At 51.6% G+C, this 15,741-nt stretch overlaps 1 protein-coding gene across 4 annotated transcripts in view; it reads left to right on the top strand.

Annotated features, from left to right (window-relative positions):
* app (Palmitoyltransferase app) overlaps positions 1-15,741 on the top strand; it is a 66,166-nt gene that overhangs the window by 43,320 nt on the left and 7,105 nt on the right. Inside the window, exons 1-9 of one of the 4 annotated variants that reach the window (XM_033381719.1) lie at positions 6,854-6,921; positions 7,303-8,669; positions 11,937-12,097; positions 12,820-13,004; positions 14,235-14,346; positions 14,420-14,574; positions 14,638-14,759; positions 14,861-15,062; positions 15,447-15,615. In XM_033381719.1, coding sequence (XP_033237610.1) covers positions 8,479-8,669; positions 11,937-12,097; positions 12,820-13,004; positions 14,235-14,346; positions 14,420-14,574; positions 14,638-14,759; positions 14,861-15,062; positions 15,447-15,615 — 1,297 coding nt within the window. In that variant the 5' untranslated portion in view covers positions 6,854-6,921; positions 7,303-8,478. Of the gene's footprint in view, positions 1-6,853; positions 6,922-7,302; positions 8,670-11,936; positions 12,098-12,819; positions 13,005-14,234; positions 14,347-14,419; positions 14,575-14,637; positions 14,760-14,860; positions 15,063-15,446; positions 15,723-15,741 lie in introns of those variants that run through there. The other 3 variants (XM_015187292.2, XM_033381720.1, XM_015187291.2) reach the window with 3 other exon arrangements.

Below are 15,741 nucleotides of genomic sequence, written 5' to 3'. Positions count from 1 at the left end.
TGCCGGACAAAAGGCTCCGTTTCTCCGTTCCTCTGTCCGATGCACATGCTCCATCCTCCATCCTCCATGCTCCATGCTCCATTCTTCGGCTTTGTCTGTGTGTGTGTGTGTGTGTGTGTGTGTGTGTGGCGTATCCATGAAGCAGCAGCAGGTCCAACAATCCGACAAACTGGCAGCCAGCAAAACGAACAATCGCCCAGGACCTGCATGGGCGAAGGGGAACCCTTGACAAATAGCGCCTGATGTTTGGTCACAGTTGGTGGTGGTGGTGCAGCAGTAGCCCCGTGCCCCCCCCTAAACCCGGGGACAGATGTTTCTGTCATTCTGTCTGTGTCTGTGTCTCTATCTGTGTCTCTGTCTGGCTTAGTGTCCCTCTGGCTCTCTGTCTCTCTGTCTGTGTGAGAGTGCATCAGCGCTCATAAAACTAAATTTCTAAACAATCTGCGTTTGGCAATCTTATGGGGTTGCTGTCGACGTTGCCGCTGCGCAACTTTATTGAAATGTTTGGCAGTTTTTCGTGTCGTACTCAATTTGTGTCAACCAGAATGGAGGCAGAGCCACTGGCAGAGAGTGAAAGCAGGGGGGGGGGGGGCACGGGGCAGGGGCCTGAAGACGAGGGTCACGTCTGTTGCAATTTTGATTTTGGCAATTTTCCGTAGCATACTTTTTTGGGGCACTGCCCAGGGTAGGTCCTAGCCCTCGGTCTCCGCCTCGGGTCTCCTGTGTGTTTTAGGCATGTCACAAAAAAAAATGCCTCGATTATGGGAGCATAACAATAATGATGCACGGCTCTGCACGGTGGTACGCTATTCATTGATTTTTAGATTGGAATTCAATTGAAGCATAATTCAAATTTGCCACCAAAGTAGCCCTCGGGGGACGCGTCCGCTCTGCCCTCTGCCCTCTGCTGCTCTGTCGAGCGATGCCAAATCGAAGATAAATAAAATCTCCCTCAATAAGCAATAATCCCGGGGAAAATACCATGGATTCGCACCAAAGAGATGGGCGTGCCCGAGATAAAGGAGGATTCGCCTCGCTTCTCCCTCGATTCGGGCCTGAATAAACATTTGTACATAATATGAATCGGTTTTCTCTTTTCGTGGGGCCTGGGCTCTGGGCTCTGGGCCCTGCCGTTTTCTTATCGTGCAAATGTTTCCCATTTATACATCATAAGCAATTTTTCTTTCGCTTCGTTGCTGCGGGGAGGGAGGGGGGGAAACGGGGGCGTTGGGGCGTTTTCTCTGTTGAAAGGAATGCGGGTGGAAAATATGTTTTTCCATGGCTGCTGAGGGTCTGCCTTAAACTGGTTACTGTTGAGATTTATATCTATTATTCGGCCATGAATAAAGTGCTTACACTTTGGATGAATCAATAATCCATCTTCCCCCCAGCGATCCCGGTGATTGCTTCGATAAACTTTGTCACCTCATTTCCATTCGTAGATTTCTTAGATATTTCGTACTATTTCCCCGTGCAACACACGGCGGGAGGGGGGGGGGGTGGCTGTTGCATCTGTGCAAACTTTGCAAATGGCTCGGCAAACGACAATTAATTCCGTCCTGCCACAATGTAGCATGGAAAGGGGGGAGGGGCAAGGAGAACAAATAAAAACTAAATGCTGAATGCTGAATGCTGAATCAGTCAGTCCATCAGCAGGAATAGTTCTGGACAGTTTTCAACACACACAGAAACGGGACCAAACCAAAGTCGAAACAGAAATGGAAATGGAAATAGAAATGGAAATGGAAAACTAAACAACAAAATGAAAGCACACACACACACACACACAGAGAGGGAGAGAGAGAGAGGAAGAGTACACAAAGCACCAGCGGATGGCAAATAGACAAACAAGAGATGGCATCTGCCAAATGGACAGGAATTTATAAATTAAAGCAAAACAATGGCCAAAGATTAACAACAGTTACTGCCACACACACACACACACACACACACACACACAAGCACACACTCGAGCAGCGCATAAAACTCACATTTCAGCGACAATGGCGGCGGCCATACGGTTGTTCTGCAATAAAATGGCGGAGAATCGTGGGCCAAACGGCTGATGGCGACTCGGCCGGCGCTCTTTTGACGGCCACGCCTCCACGGAGAGCAAAAGCAAAGGCTAAAGCAAACACAAACAAGCGTCTCTCTCTATATGTGTGTGTCTGTGTGTGTGTGTGTGTGTGTGTGTGCGCGTCTCGCTTTGTTGCCATAACGGAAATGGACGCCATGTCGCTTGTTTGAGGAAATGTTCGTGTAGCTGTAACGCCAGTTGCAAAACGCTGCAAATATCTACAAATGTACACATGTTGGTGCCGTTCCCCTCCCCCTTCTCCTCCCCCTTCCGTCCACTTGCAACGGGCGGCTCCTCTTGGACTCCTCCTTGGGCTTTGTTGTTCCAAATACTCTATATGCTCTATTACTAATGGAATTTGAGAGGAATATCTGCTCATCTTGGTCGTTTTATGGGGAAAAGCACTCGATTTTTGGGTTACTTATCGCGTGTTTCTTTTGGTAAATCAAGAGAGACCCCTGGGGTGGCCAGAATACCTATAGGAAAGGGTTTAGGGGATTGGTTTTACTTGGACTTAATGAAATATTAATGCTGTCACGCACCGAACCTAATCGCCCTTTACCTTTTTAATTCCGCAAACATCGATTACAAATCTGTTCGCCCTTCCCCATTGTCGTCCGATGAGTCCAAAGCTCAATTGTAGCCTCTCAATGGCTGATAATGTGGCCACATCCACATCCATCCTCCTTCGGTGGAACACTGGACCAACACTTTCCATCGGCATTAACTAATACGCGGACGTGTGCATGTGTGTGTGCGAGTACTTGTGGCACTCACTATTCATATGCAGGCCGACACATTCATATGGACATAGACATTCACTCGGATGTGTGTGTGTGTGTGTCGGCTGGTGCTGGTGCTGGGTTTTGTTTGTTTGTTTGTTTGTTTGCTGAATGTGGGGGGCGTGTTGCGTAAATGAATGATCCGAGTCGGGGCTAGGCCGGGGCCAGGGCAGGAGTGGGGGAGAGCAGGACCCAGACTCGACTTGACTCAAGCCTGGCCACACGCCGCGCCGTGTGTGGCACGCATGGTTGCGGGTGCACTTGCCATGTGTCGAGTGAGTGTTTGCCGCCGACCCGCCTGAGTGCTGAGTGTACTCGCCATGCATGCGTATGAGTAACGAGAGGATGGGGTGGGTTGAGGGGGGAGTGGCAGTTCCACAACAGCCGTGCCAGCGGCAGCGGTTACGCGGCGGGTGTAGCAGCATCAAGAGCACTGCTGTTCAAGAGGTTGATGTATTACAAAATACACCTCACCCCCCCGCACCACCGCACCGGCCATCACCACCGCAGCAGCGCCTACAATTTACAATGCCAAGTGTCGGCTACAGTCGGTCTCGCTCTCTCCCCCTCCCCCACCCGCTCCCCCTCTCTCTTGTGCGAGTGTGTGACGCAGAGAGAGCGTATGAAACTAATGTGTACATGAGAATATATTCACATACCCATTGGCTTACGCAGAGAAAAGGGGATATTGTTGCCAGCCTCAACGACCCCACACGTTTGATCAGCCATCGGAGAACCGCACTGGGGTACGATCGGGTCGGTTCGATCGCATGCTAAGCACAAAATTCAATTCAAGTCGACGCGGCGCTCAGCAAGAACGCACACGCTCGAAGCGAAAAATTCCAGATCAAACATGTTCGAGCCGACCTGCCGCTATCGGGCTTGGGCTTGGGCTTGCGCTTGGGTTCGGACTCGGGCTCGGGCTTGGGCGCGGGTTCGGGCTTGGGCTTGGGTTCGGACTCGGGCTTGCGCTTGGGCTTGGGTTCAGGCTCGGGTTGTATGCAGTTTGTCGGCTGGCTTTGGCTTGCGATCTTACGAGCTTCGTGTATGAGAGTCAACAAATGCTAGACGACCGTCCAGGGAAGGGCAACTTCGGGTTTGGCTCTCAGGCAAATTGATTGTGCGTGAAAGCAAATAACTGTAATGGAGTGGAGTGTGCGATTGCAGTGATAACCAACGGGATTTTATGGGCGGATCTAGTTGATACCCCAGTTATGCCTTTATGGCAGCTGCATGAATGGGAAGCACATAGAATATTTATAGAATATTACCTGCCCATCCACGGAGCGAGTTGTTTGCCAGAGGTGCCCTTTGCCCGTTGTGCAGGGTATTCCCTGGTCGGCAGGTGACATTTTGCTGGTTTAATAATGCCAACATGTGCCCACGTGGCCCTGTGCTGTTGTCTTTCTTTTTATTATACCCGATACTCAAAATGAGTATTGGGGTATATTAGATTTGTGGTGAAAGTAGATGTGTGTAACGTCCAGAAGGAATCGTTTCCGACCCCATAAAGTATATATATTCTTGATCAGCATCAATAGCCGAGTCGATTGAGCCATGTCTGTCTGTCCGTCTGTCCGTCCGTCCGTCTGTCCGTCCGTCCGTCTGTCCGTCTGTCCGTCTGTCCGTCCCCTTCAGCGCCTAATGCTCAAAGACTATAAGAGCTAGAGCAACAATGTTTTGGATCCAGACTTCTGTGATATGTCACTGCTCCAAAAATATTTCAAGACTTTGCCCCGCCCACTTCCGCCCCCACAAAGGGCGAAAATCTGTGGCATCCAAAATTTTGACGATACGAGAAAACTAAAAACGCAGAATCGTAGAGAATTACCATATCTTTTAGACTGCAGAATCTGAACTGGATCGTATTATTATTATAGCCAGCATCAAGAAAACAATTTCAGTCTTTCTCGCTCTGTCTCACTCTAACACACAGGTTTCATGGTCGGTTTTGCCAATTCCAAAATATGAGTTCAAGGATCTCAGAACCCATAAGAGCTAGAGCAACCAAATTTGGTATCCACACTCCTGTGATATCGGACCTTGACCGTTTCGTGTCCAAATTTCTCCACACCCCCTTCCGCCCCCTTAAAGGACGAAAATCTGGGGCAACCACAAATCTCAGAGACTATTAAGGCTAGAGTAACCAAATTTGGTACACACACTCCTTTAAGATGTCACTATAAAACGTATATCTCAGATTTTCGCCCCACCCCCATCCGCCCCCACAAAGGACGAAAATGTGTTGCATCCACAATATTGCAGATTTGAGAAAACTAAAAACGCAGAATCATAGAGAATGACCATATCTATCCGGTTGCTGAATTTGGATCAGATCAGGTCATTTTTATAGCCAAAAGGAACAAACCAATTTTCACTGGCTATGCAGCGCCCGACGTCACGCTCAGACTGATTTTTTGTCTCTCTCGCACGCACTCTTTGTCGTGTCGCTTAATATGAGCGCCATCTGCCGGAGGAGAGCCATACTGACTTAGTATCGGGTATAACTGTAGAGTTGCGGTGTCCGCAGCAACTCACAACGTTCCCCCTCGTCTTTCTTTTTATTATATTAATAAACATTTAATTGGCATATTCTATGGGGCATATGACGGGGGTTTTCCCCCCCTTTTCACTCGTTCCGTTGCCTGTCCTTCAGCAGGCAGCCCATAGTGTCCCACCTCCGCCCCGCTACCCCCCCCGATCTCTATTGAATTGCCGTAAGTGGCCATTTATTTACATATTTGCGTTGAGTGGCACACTTCAAAGTTGCCTCGTTTGTCGTTGCCGTTGCTGTTGCCGTTGCTGCTGCCGTTGTCGCTGCTTTATGGTTATTGTTTTGCCATAGACCCTGCTGCTGCTGGCAGTGCCACTTTTTTTTTGTTTTGATATTGTTACTGGGAACTTTGCGTCATTTCATGCAATTTACGAGTTTATTGAACAGCCAGAGACTGCCAGAAGGGGCCTCCTCCTGCTCCTCCTCCATTCAGGAGTGTGTGCGTGTGTGTGTGTGTCTGTTGTGCCACTTTAATTGCCACTTCTCGGCGCATGTCATCAGCTGTTTGGAGTCGTTTGCTGCTGCTGTTAATGTTAATTGCTCAAAGCCTTCCATGCCCATTCTAAATGCAGGCCAATAGTCCCTCGCATCCCAGTAGATCCCAGTATATTGGAGCAGTCCTCCAATTGCCTCCTTGCCGCTATAATTGCAACACGATTTGCATAAACATTTGGCGGCAACGCCTCTCCACAGCAGCCCGAAAGCGAAGTCCTTTAATGGGGCGGCATGTGGCTAATTAACGCAAATGGGAAAATGGATGGGGCTCCGTGTGTCCCTGTGTCCGTGTGTCCCTGTGTCCCTGTGTCCCTGTGTCCCGTGCCGTGCCGTGCCTTGCCGTGCTGTTTGCTAGTTTGTTGCCATCCCACGCGTCTGTTTGCCCACGATAACAGCTTCGTTTTACGAGCACTCTCGCATCCACAGTGAATGCATTCCATGGCAGGATTACAGGATTGCAGGATTTGTAGGAGTGGGGGCGGGGCCGGGTGCGGGGGCGGGGCATACAGTGCGTATGGTTAACTTGATTACCGCCAATTAGCTGGCGGAAGTCTCCCGAAAAGCTGCGAATTAGCGCATTTCAGTGGCGAATAATCTTTTAGTCGGTTTATAGCACGTCCTGAATTATGGACTCTCTCCTCTAAGCCCCTGGATGCTGGCATTTGCCTAATTTATGCATTGCCTAATGGATCTGTGCGATGAGAAATGCATGAATCATAAGTGGGCCAGGCACGGGAAAGGCTTAGAGCCGTCTCTGGCAGTGTAGAAGAGACGGAACGAAGGCGGAAGGGAGTATCCCTAATATTGAGACATAAGACCTGGAAATGGGGAAAAAAAAGGGTAATCTTTGCCTAAAAACCACTCCCGATTATACTTTTACCACGCTGTGACTTGCTTTGAAATCTATGCCCCCATTTGTTGCCGAGTTTCTGGGCAAACTACCATTCAATGAGTTTAAACTCTATTTTACATCCATCAATATATCATATTATACGATTATAGTCGAAGTACAAGTGGGTACATCATAAAAGTCTCTGATCTCTAGCCCATTGAGGGTGTCTCCAGCGAACCCCCAGTGGCCGGTCTTTTCTCCATCCGGCAGTTCCGCAATCGAGAAGAAAATTCGACAATAACGACGGGCTTGGCATTAAGAAATCCTTAGAAAATAACTTTCTTCTTTCTCTCGTGGAGCGTTTTCCGTTGCCCGTTGCCCGTTTTCCGTTACTGAATCTGATTGTTCCGTTTCGGGAAGTTTGTGAAGCCCTTTCTGGGGTGCCACCCGCACAAAAGTTCTTAATCAAAATAACTTAATGATTATATTTGCTTGCAATTGCTCATTCCTTTCTACTTTCTACTTTCTACAACTTTCTCTCTCTCTCTCTCTCTCGTTGCAGGACCCACTCCACTCCACTCCACTGCACGCCAAACCAATCCGACGGCCAACGCCAACGCCAACGCCAATTTTAACTACTGTTCGTGGCGCCACCAGCGACTAGCGAAGGATAATTGAATCATAAAGGAATCGGGAGAGCCGGGGCGCCAAAAAAGCGGAGAGGAGCTGCCCGAAAGTGTGCGTGCCCCGAAAGTTCGGCAGCGGGAAATGCCAACAAAGCCGAGCAAATAATTGCTGTACCCAGATCGAGCACGGGCCAACATTACGTACACGGACGGAGAGTGGCAAGCGGAGAGTGGCAAGCGGAGAGCGGAGACTGGCAAGCGGAGAGCGAAGGGAGAGAAGCTTGCACAGAGGCCGGCTGCAGGGAAATGAGTGGCGTCCTGCTTTAATTAAAGCCGAGCGCGGAGGAGTGCGCGGGACGTGCACGGTGCACGGAGCACACAGAGCACACGGAACACACGGAGTGGAGGCAATTGAAACGCAATGTGGCTGATGCCGTGGACCGTGGACAACGCAACAAAGTGGACGAAATTGCTTTTGGAAGAGCGCGAACGCTTGCAGAACCGCAGACAGGCAGCCGATACAGCGATACAGCGATAGAGCTATAGAGAGAGAGCTAGACATTAATTCTGATTAAAATTTATATATTTTTTGCCGAGACCCCGAGCAACCCGTACAACGAGCCCCCCATGCAAGCCCCGACCAACGACTGAGCAACAAAAACGAGCAGAAACCAAAAGGAGGAAAGCAGGAAAGCAGGAAGCAAGCTTAAAGTTTTGCATTCCTGTTGCAGGCATCTTGTGGCAGGGAATTCGGTTTTTGCATGCCGCAAGCGTTGCAGCAGCAGCAGCCACACATGAACACGCCGCTCTGACGAGAGCCAGCAAGGAGGACGACAAACAGCATAATTTCGTCAACTGCAGCCAAGCGGTCGTCTGTCAGCAGCAGTGGCAGTGGCATCCACATCCACATCCACAACAGCTGCAAAACATAGCCCACCACCACATCACCACCAGGAGGAAGAGGAGGAGGAGCAGCAGCAGCAAAGGCATTGTCACATCCAGCATCCAGCATTCAGCATACAGCATTCTTTGTCATATCCCCCATTCAGGAGAAGCCCAGCACGGGAGCAGCAGCGTAGGAGGAGGCAGAGACCACCCCAAAGCCCGCACCAATGAATCTGCTCTGCTGCTGCTGTTGCAGTAACATGGCACCCAACCAGCGCGTCACACGCAAATGGGAACTGTTTGCCGGACGCAATAAATTCTACTGCGATGGATTGCTAATGTCCGCACCGCACACGGGCGTCTTCTACTTGACGTGCATCCTGATAACCGGCACCAGTGCGCTCTTCTTTGCGTTCGAGTGAGTATTCCACGACCAACGATTCGATGGTTTGCCATTTGTCCAGGTCCTCGTCCAGGTCCTGCCCCCTGCGGCCTCTTCTGTCTCTCTGTCTGTCTGTCTGTCTGTCTGTCATTCCGTTTCGTGGCACGAGTAGTTGCATTGTTTGCAAAATGTATACGTTGCTAATTAAGCATTGCGACCAGCACACAACCCGCCCCCGTAACCCTTCCTGCCGCCACCGAGCCCCGGATCATGCTTGATTTCCAATTACGCCCACATTAATGGTCTCTGACTTTGGACTCTTGGACTCTAGCTGTGGCTCTGGCTCTGGCTGTGGCTGTGGCTGCTCTCTCTCGTCGTATCCAATGGCATGTAATTATTGCTGTGCAACGTGGCGTATGCGTTATGCTTGGCCTGGCAAAGGACGATGTCAGCATTCCTCCTACTGCCACTGCTGGATACTTTTTCAGTCTCTCTCTCGCTGTTTCCGTCTACGGAGCATCTGTTGAATTACGGGCTTCGTCAAGGACCGCCGAGGGCCACAAATAGTTTCAGCTTTTGATTTGTCAATCTGCCTCCTGGTTTGGTGGCATTCAAATGTGTTGCCCACAGAAGTGTGTCCTCCTCTCCACGGAGAGCAGCAGCTTGGATTTCTGCTTTCATTTGAGCTTCAGTCATGCGGCCCACATTTCTTGGGCTCTGTCCTGGCATCTGATGTGTAAATTACTTCGATTAAATTGTGCCACAGGATCTCCGTTTGGGTTTAGTTTTTTCTGCAAATTCGAGGCAGGAATTGAAATTTGTTTGAGTTTTGATAGCAGCATTCACGTGAGACTTTGAGGATATTTCCTCTGCTGCTGGAGGTGCGATTCCTGTGAGGCACTGAGGCCTCAATGGCTCTCTCTTTAAAAAGGGATCTCTATGGCCACAGGGGTGCACGAAAATCTCTTATCGATGACACGATTGGGCGAACGGTAGTCGAACGATAGGCAAAAATAATCGGATATGCGACACAGACAGCAGCCAATCGAATCCCCAGGACAGAGGAGTCACCCTAGGATTAGCTTAAACCAAAGTTGGGGGCAAGGTGCCGCTGCCGCACGTGGCTCCCATAATCATACGTAATAATAATCCCCGATCTACGGGTTTGTACAGAATAAATATACGGCGATTACGTGCGAGAGGCGTGTGGGGCACGTGTCGGGGGGGTTACGCCCACAAACGTTTAGCTGCGATTCAATTTAGTTGCAATGTTGCAGTGTCCGGGTGCGTTTCCGGGTTTTTGGCCAAATAACGCATACGTCACGTAGTACAAATAGCAATAGAACAGGATGTTAAAGCGGCTGCATGCTGCACGGTGCACGGTGCACGGTGCACGGTGCATGGTGCACGGTGCACTGCCGACAGCGCGATTAGACCAAATTATGCTCAACATTTTCTGCACGAAATCATCTCCGAGCACTGAAAGGAGGCGCCGCATGTGAGGGGCGCGCGGGAGGCGTGGGTGTGTGGCTGCACCGCAAAGAAAGAGATTGGAATCCCCCGGCCTAGAACCGTCTCTCCTCCCTCCTCCCTACCTCCCTCCCTCCCTGCAATCCAAAATTTATTCGCTGCTGAAAAGCTGCCCCCGCACCATGCCCCCGCACCGCGATTTTATTTCCATTGCTTGCTTTGCATTAGCGCACAGTCGACTGGAAGCGGAGGCAAGCAGCCCAGGAGCGAGGAACCGGCAACTGGATGGAGCATGGATGGGCATTACAATATCTGCAATGCCTTTGAGTGCTCGCATAGTTATTCCTGCAGATATTCCCGCGAATCCACATAACATATTCGCCCCCACATCCGCAGCAGTGGCAGCATCTCGTCCTCGTCCCCGTCCCCATCCTCGTGGACCTGCAGACTCTGGCAGCCCGGGGATGTGGGCAAACTGAAATTGTGTTTCGCCCGACGCGCTCGCAATGCAAATCGCTAAAAGGTAGCACAATGCAATCGTGTCTCCTGCCTCCTGCCACCGTGCCAGCCACCCACACCCCTCTTTAGGGCATTGTCAGCGATTTGCCAGCTGAATGCGAGGAAACCATTTTCTGAATGCATTCCCATTTAGGCGAGCTTTGTGGCAGGGGGAATTGCGTTGTCATGACAAATGTATTTAACTATTTTCGGATGGTTCTACTGTCGCTCTGTCTCCGGACTGCATTGAGTGAGTGTCCCCGAAATGATGCCACTGGCCCGTCCCCAGCCCCATCTCCATCCCCAGCCCCATCCCCACCGATGCCGATTCCATTCGGAGCGTAGCTCTGGGACTTGTCACACATAATTGTCACTGTGCTGTCCGGGCGAGGGGGGGGAGCGGGGACACGAGTGAAAGCGGCGACTTTTGCTATTCGCAAATCGTTGGCACGCACTGGGTATTAGGGAACAATACGATGCGTGGGGCAGGGCGAGCTTCCTCGGGGAGACACGTGCCCCTCTCGGCCCCCTATTTCGGCACATATTTGCACGGGCTCCGGGATTTGGGGCATTGCCAAAACACCGGGGACTTTTTCTATGCATCTCTGAGCACTGCTCTGCCCTTTGGGGCAGTCTCTTCATTCAGGCGGGACCCAGGAGCCGAGCCTGGGGAGGCAATTCAATGGACATCCTTAATTCAATTTGTTCTTAATTTCTTTCGAATCCTTGCTGGGATGTAAGCCATTCGGCTTTTCAGCCTTTAAATGTTTGCTTCCGAGTGGTTTCCTTTGGATACAAATACGAACGGTAGCGAAATAGGATGTATGTACGGGCAGGCCTAAGCCAAACCCGTGACGAGGCAGTTCAAGGGTTAGATCGAGTCAGGATAATGCTCGTGCCCGTAGCACGAAGCCTCGAAGTTAAGCGAAGACTCTGACAACTAGGCCCCAATGAGGGCCCAGAATGAGGGCCAGAGATGGAGAGAGCTGAAGCGCGAGAGCGGCAAGTTGGTCCACTCCCGCAGCGCGCTCTCTTTTCGGGTCTTATTTTGTGCAATACCACAGCAAACTTCGTTCTTCTCTGTCTCTCTCGTCAAACAAGACGTCAAAGCGGACTCTGAAGTGCGGAGCGTGGAATAAGACCCGAAAGAGAGCCAGCGGACCGCCGTGTATAATTCCGTCAGGGCTTGGACGCAGTGTTGAAGCATCTGTGAGCATGTTTCGGTAGAGAACCACTTGATTCTAGATTTAATAGCTAATATCGGACGGGAACCGATGTTTACTTGCCTAATCATGAGCACGATCTGTATGTAACCGTTCTTTTGTTTCGTTGCAGCTGCCCGTTCCTGGCGGAGCGCATCAACCCAGTCATTCCCATTGTGGGCGCCGTCCTCTACTTCTTCACGATGAGCTCCCTGCTGCGCACAACCTTCACGGACCCGGGCGTCATACCGCGTGCCTCCAACGACGAGGCGGCCTATATTGAAAAGCAAATTGGTACGTACTGCTCCCGCAGTGGCGGGCCCTGCCACAGTCCGTCCGAAAGGAAATGTGGCCAAGGTCGTCGTCGTCGGCTGTGCCTGTTGCCGTTGCCTGAATACCGCGGCCAGAATCCTGCCCATGTCCCCTCAGCCCAAAAGCCCCGCGCCCCAACCAGCACACAGTCGCAGTCGCACAGTCATCACATATATGCAGTATATATATATTTGTTTTCACTTCATTAAGTTTGTGTGTGCTGGGTGGAGGGTGGAGGGTGGAGGGCGGAGGGTGCTGGGCGGGGGCATGGGTGAAATGTTTGAGGAGTGGCCTGCGAATCTGTGAATCTGCGAATCTGCGTGTGTGTGTGTGTGTGTGTGTGTTTGTCTGTGTGTTCTGTGCGGCAAGGGGGCACATGAAAAGTAATGAGCGTGCCACGACATAGAATGGAGGAAAAATAAAGTCCACATGAAAATCATCATCAAAGCGAGCGCTGTCGCTGGCGCTGCGTTTCCCCCCTGCACTAATGAGTCGCTGTTGTTGTTGCCTTTATATAAAATATTTAAAATGAGAAAACTTTTGCTCTCTCCCCTCCTCCCTTTCTCCCCTCCTTTCTTGCATGTCAACAACTCGCTGCTGCGCGCGGTCCTCTGGCTGTCGATGCTGATGCTGCACTTCCGCTACGCCATTGCACGTCCCTGCCGCACATCCGGTTCCGGTTCCGGCTGCTCTGCTCGCTACAGAGGTGCCAAACTCGCTGAACAGCCCCACGTACCGCCCGCCGCCGCGCACCAAGGAGGTGCTCGTCAAGGGCCAGACGGTCAAGCTGAAGTACTGCTTCACCTGCAAGATCTTCCGGCCACCGCGGGCCTCCCACTGCAGCCTGTGCGACAACTGTGTGGACCGCTTCGATCACCACTGTCCCTGGGTAAGTCAAGGACCTCGTTAGCCCCCATAGCCCGTAGCCTGGCTTTTAATCACGGGCCGGCAGTGTCCCCAGTGCCCCGACTGCCTGACATTGAGCCTGGGCCCTCGCCTAATGCGGGGCTGCTGTGCGCATTCATTGGACGCGCAAATGTGGGACACAAAAACAGCCAATGCCTCCACCCTTCCTCCGTCTGTCCGTCCGTCCGTCCGTCCGTCCGTCCGTCTCTCTGTCCGCCCACAGAGCACTGTGCCACTGCGGGTCTGACTTTAACCCAATTCCACAGCGCCAACCGCTGAGGTTGCTAATATTTTAGCAAAAATAATTTCAGCAGAGCGCGCGCGTCACGTCTCTCGCCCTTTCCTTTTCCATCTCTCGGATAAAAAGCGCACCCGGCCACAGGGCCCCTCCGCCCCGTAGTTTTTGTCGCAGGCAGAGCAAAGCGGATACCCGCAAGCGCCTCAATGATGCAACAAGATGTGGCTGGGCGCGGACCAAGCAAACAGACCACAATCTCGCACAGCCACCACAGCCCAAGTAGCCGCACAGCACACTCGTATTTGTGGAGCTGTTTGCATGGCTGGCAGATGTGTGCTCGTGTGGGGCACGCAGATACCCTAAACGGAGTGGCAGCCATGGGATTTCGACTGCATTCAGCGGAATTACGGGTAGACTCGTCGCTCAGTCCTCGAGCGAGCTTTGAGCCATGCTTACGATAATTTAGCGAACACTTGGCGATCTGTATCGTTTCCCAGTCCTTGTACGATAGATCTACACATAAGGATGGTTAGAAGAGTGTGCAGATCTCCGACCAGCGCGAAACAGGGTCCGTGCCGTCCTTTTTCCGCACCCCTTTCTCATTTGCCGGCTGAGGCGTGCTTCAAACCCCCCAGAGGAGGACCCTATCATACCGCAGTGGCTGCTGATGCTGCCAGCTTGAAGGTCGACTACTGCCTTTTGGGGCTTTGGCAGAAGGCGTTTTTGGGCGGCTCAAAGCGGGCGTTGGAGGGGGCTGTGGGGGCTGTGGGGGCGCCTCCTGAAATGAAGGCATTTCTCTGGCGCTGGCAACAAATTACGAAATGCTGCGGCGCGCAGCTCTCGTGAAAATGCAATTAACCTTATTATGCCAAGGGTCTGGCAGGGATTGTTAACCAACCGTCTTCATTCTGTTTGTACTTTTGGTCTTAATGTCTCTCTCCCCCCTCTCTACCACCCCTCTGCCCCTCTTTGCAGGTGGGAAACTGCGTGGGAAAGCGGAACTATCGGTTCTTTTATTTGTTTCTAGTCTCATTGGCATTTTTAGCTGTATTTATATTCTCGTGCTCTGTGACGCATTTAGTTTTATGTGAGTATAGAAAGCAAAGTGCTCCACAGATCGAAAAAATGAGTGACCATTCTCCCCCAACCCCCCCCAACAGTGATGAAAACCGAGCAAGAGGTCTTCGAAGTAATAAAGAAGGCGCCCTTCACTGTGATTGTTGTGTTCATTTGCTTCTTTTCGATATGGTCCGTCATCGGACTGGCCGGATTCCACACCTATCTGACGACGAGCGACCAGACGACCAATGAGGATGTGAGTATGCCCTGAGGCCGTCAGGGATGTTCTCCAGCACCGCTAAGCAATCTCTTCCCGCAGCTCAAGGGATCCTTCTCATCGAAGGGCGGGCCGCGCACCCAGAACCCCTACTCGCGGGGCAACATCTGTCTCAATTGTTGCCACATCCTATGCGGACCCATGACGCCCTCGATGATTGACAGGTGAGTACCGCATGGCACATGCCACATGCCACACACACACCCAGAGACAGAGAGAGAGAGAGATAGTCGTTTTGCAATCCCCACTAATCGTTTTTCGACAGGCGCGGCTTTGCCACCGACGAGTACATCCAGCAGATGCAGCATCAGTCCAGTCCCCGGCACGCCCTCAGCGATGTGCTGAGCGCCTCCCATATGGTCACCACCGCGCAGCCCATGCTGGGCGGCCCGGGCGGTGGCATTGGGGGGGCGGGCGGCGGCATCAGCATAGGGGGGGCGGAGCTGAAGCCCCGCTTCTACGACGAGGTAAGCGACCGAATCAATCCACTCCACTCCGATCCGAACCGAGCACCCTCTCACCGAACAATATCTAAATGTCTGGGCACTCTGCTTGCTTCAAAAACCTTATTAAATCTCTCGTACCGATGATCTTTGTGCACAACATTTTGACGATCTGATCTGTATTTTTCTACTCCTTTTTTTTTTTGTGTTCCATGCAATGTTTCTTTTTGGTAACAACAACAACAACAACAACAACTACTCGACCGTCTAACCACTACACACCACCACCACCACCACCACCACAACCACAACCACCACCAAAACTACAACAACATCAATCAAATCACACTGAAACAACAACAACAACAACAACAACTACCACCACCACTGACCACCAACCAAATCCAGTCGAATCCCTCCTCCTCAACAATGGACGGATCAGGGGCCGCCGCATCAGCCGCCCTCAACGGCCACGGCCTCGGCCATGGACATGGACACGGACATGGCCATGGCCATGGCAATGGCAACGGGAACGGCTTCGAACACCCGCCGCCCAGCTACGACCTGGTCCAGAACGGTAAGTCCCGCAAGCAGCAGCACCAGAGGTGCTCACTGCAAACACTGCTGCCCGCCAGCGCCCAGCACCAGTTCAAAGCCAACAAGCACAAACAACTCAAACACCACCCACAACAACCAAAACCAC

The sequence above is a fragment of the Drosophila pseudoobscura genome, chromosome X, assembly GCF_009870125.1.
Source record: "Drosophila pseudoobscura strain MV-25-SWS-2005 chromosome X, UCI_Dpse_MV25, whole genome shotgun sequence".
In the NCBI taxonomy this organism is placed as follows: Eukaryota; Metazoa; Arthropoda; class Insecta; order Diptera; family Drosophilidae; genus Drosophila; species Drosophila pseudoobscura.
The sequence above is the reverse complement of the archived record's forward strand: the minus strand, read 5'-3'. Positions and strand labels throughout refer to the sequence as shown.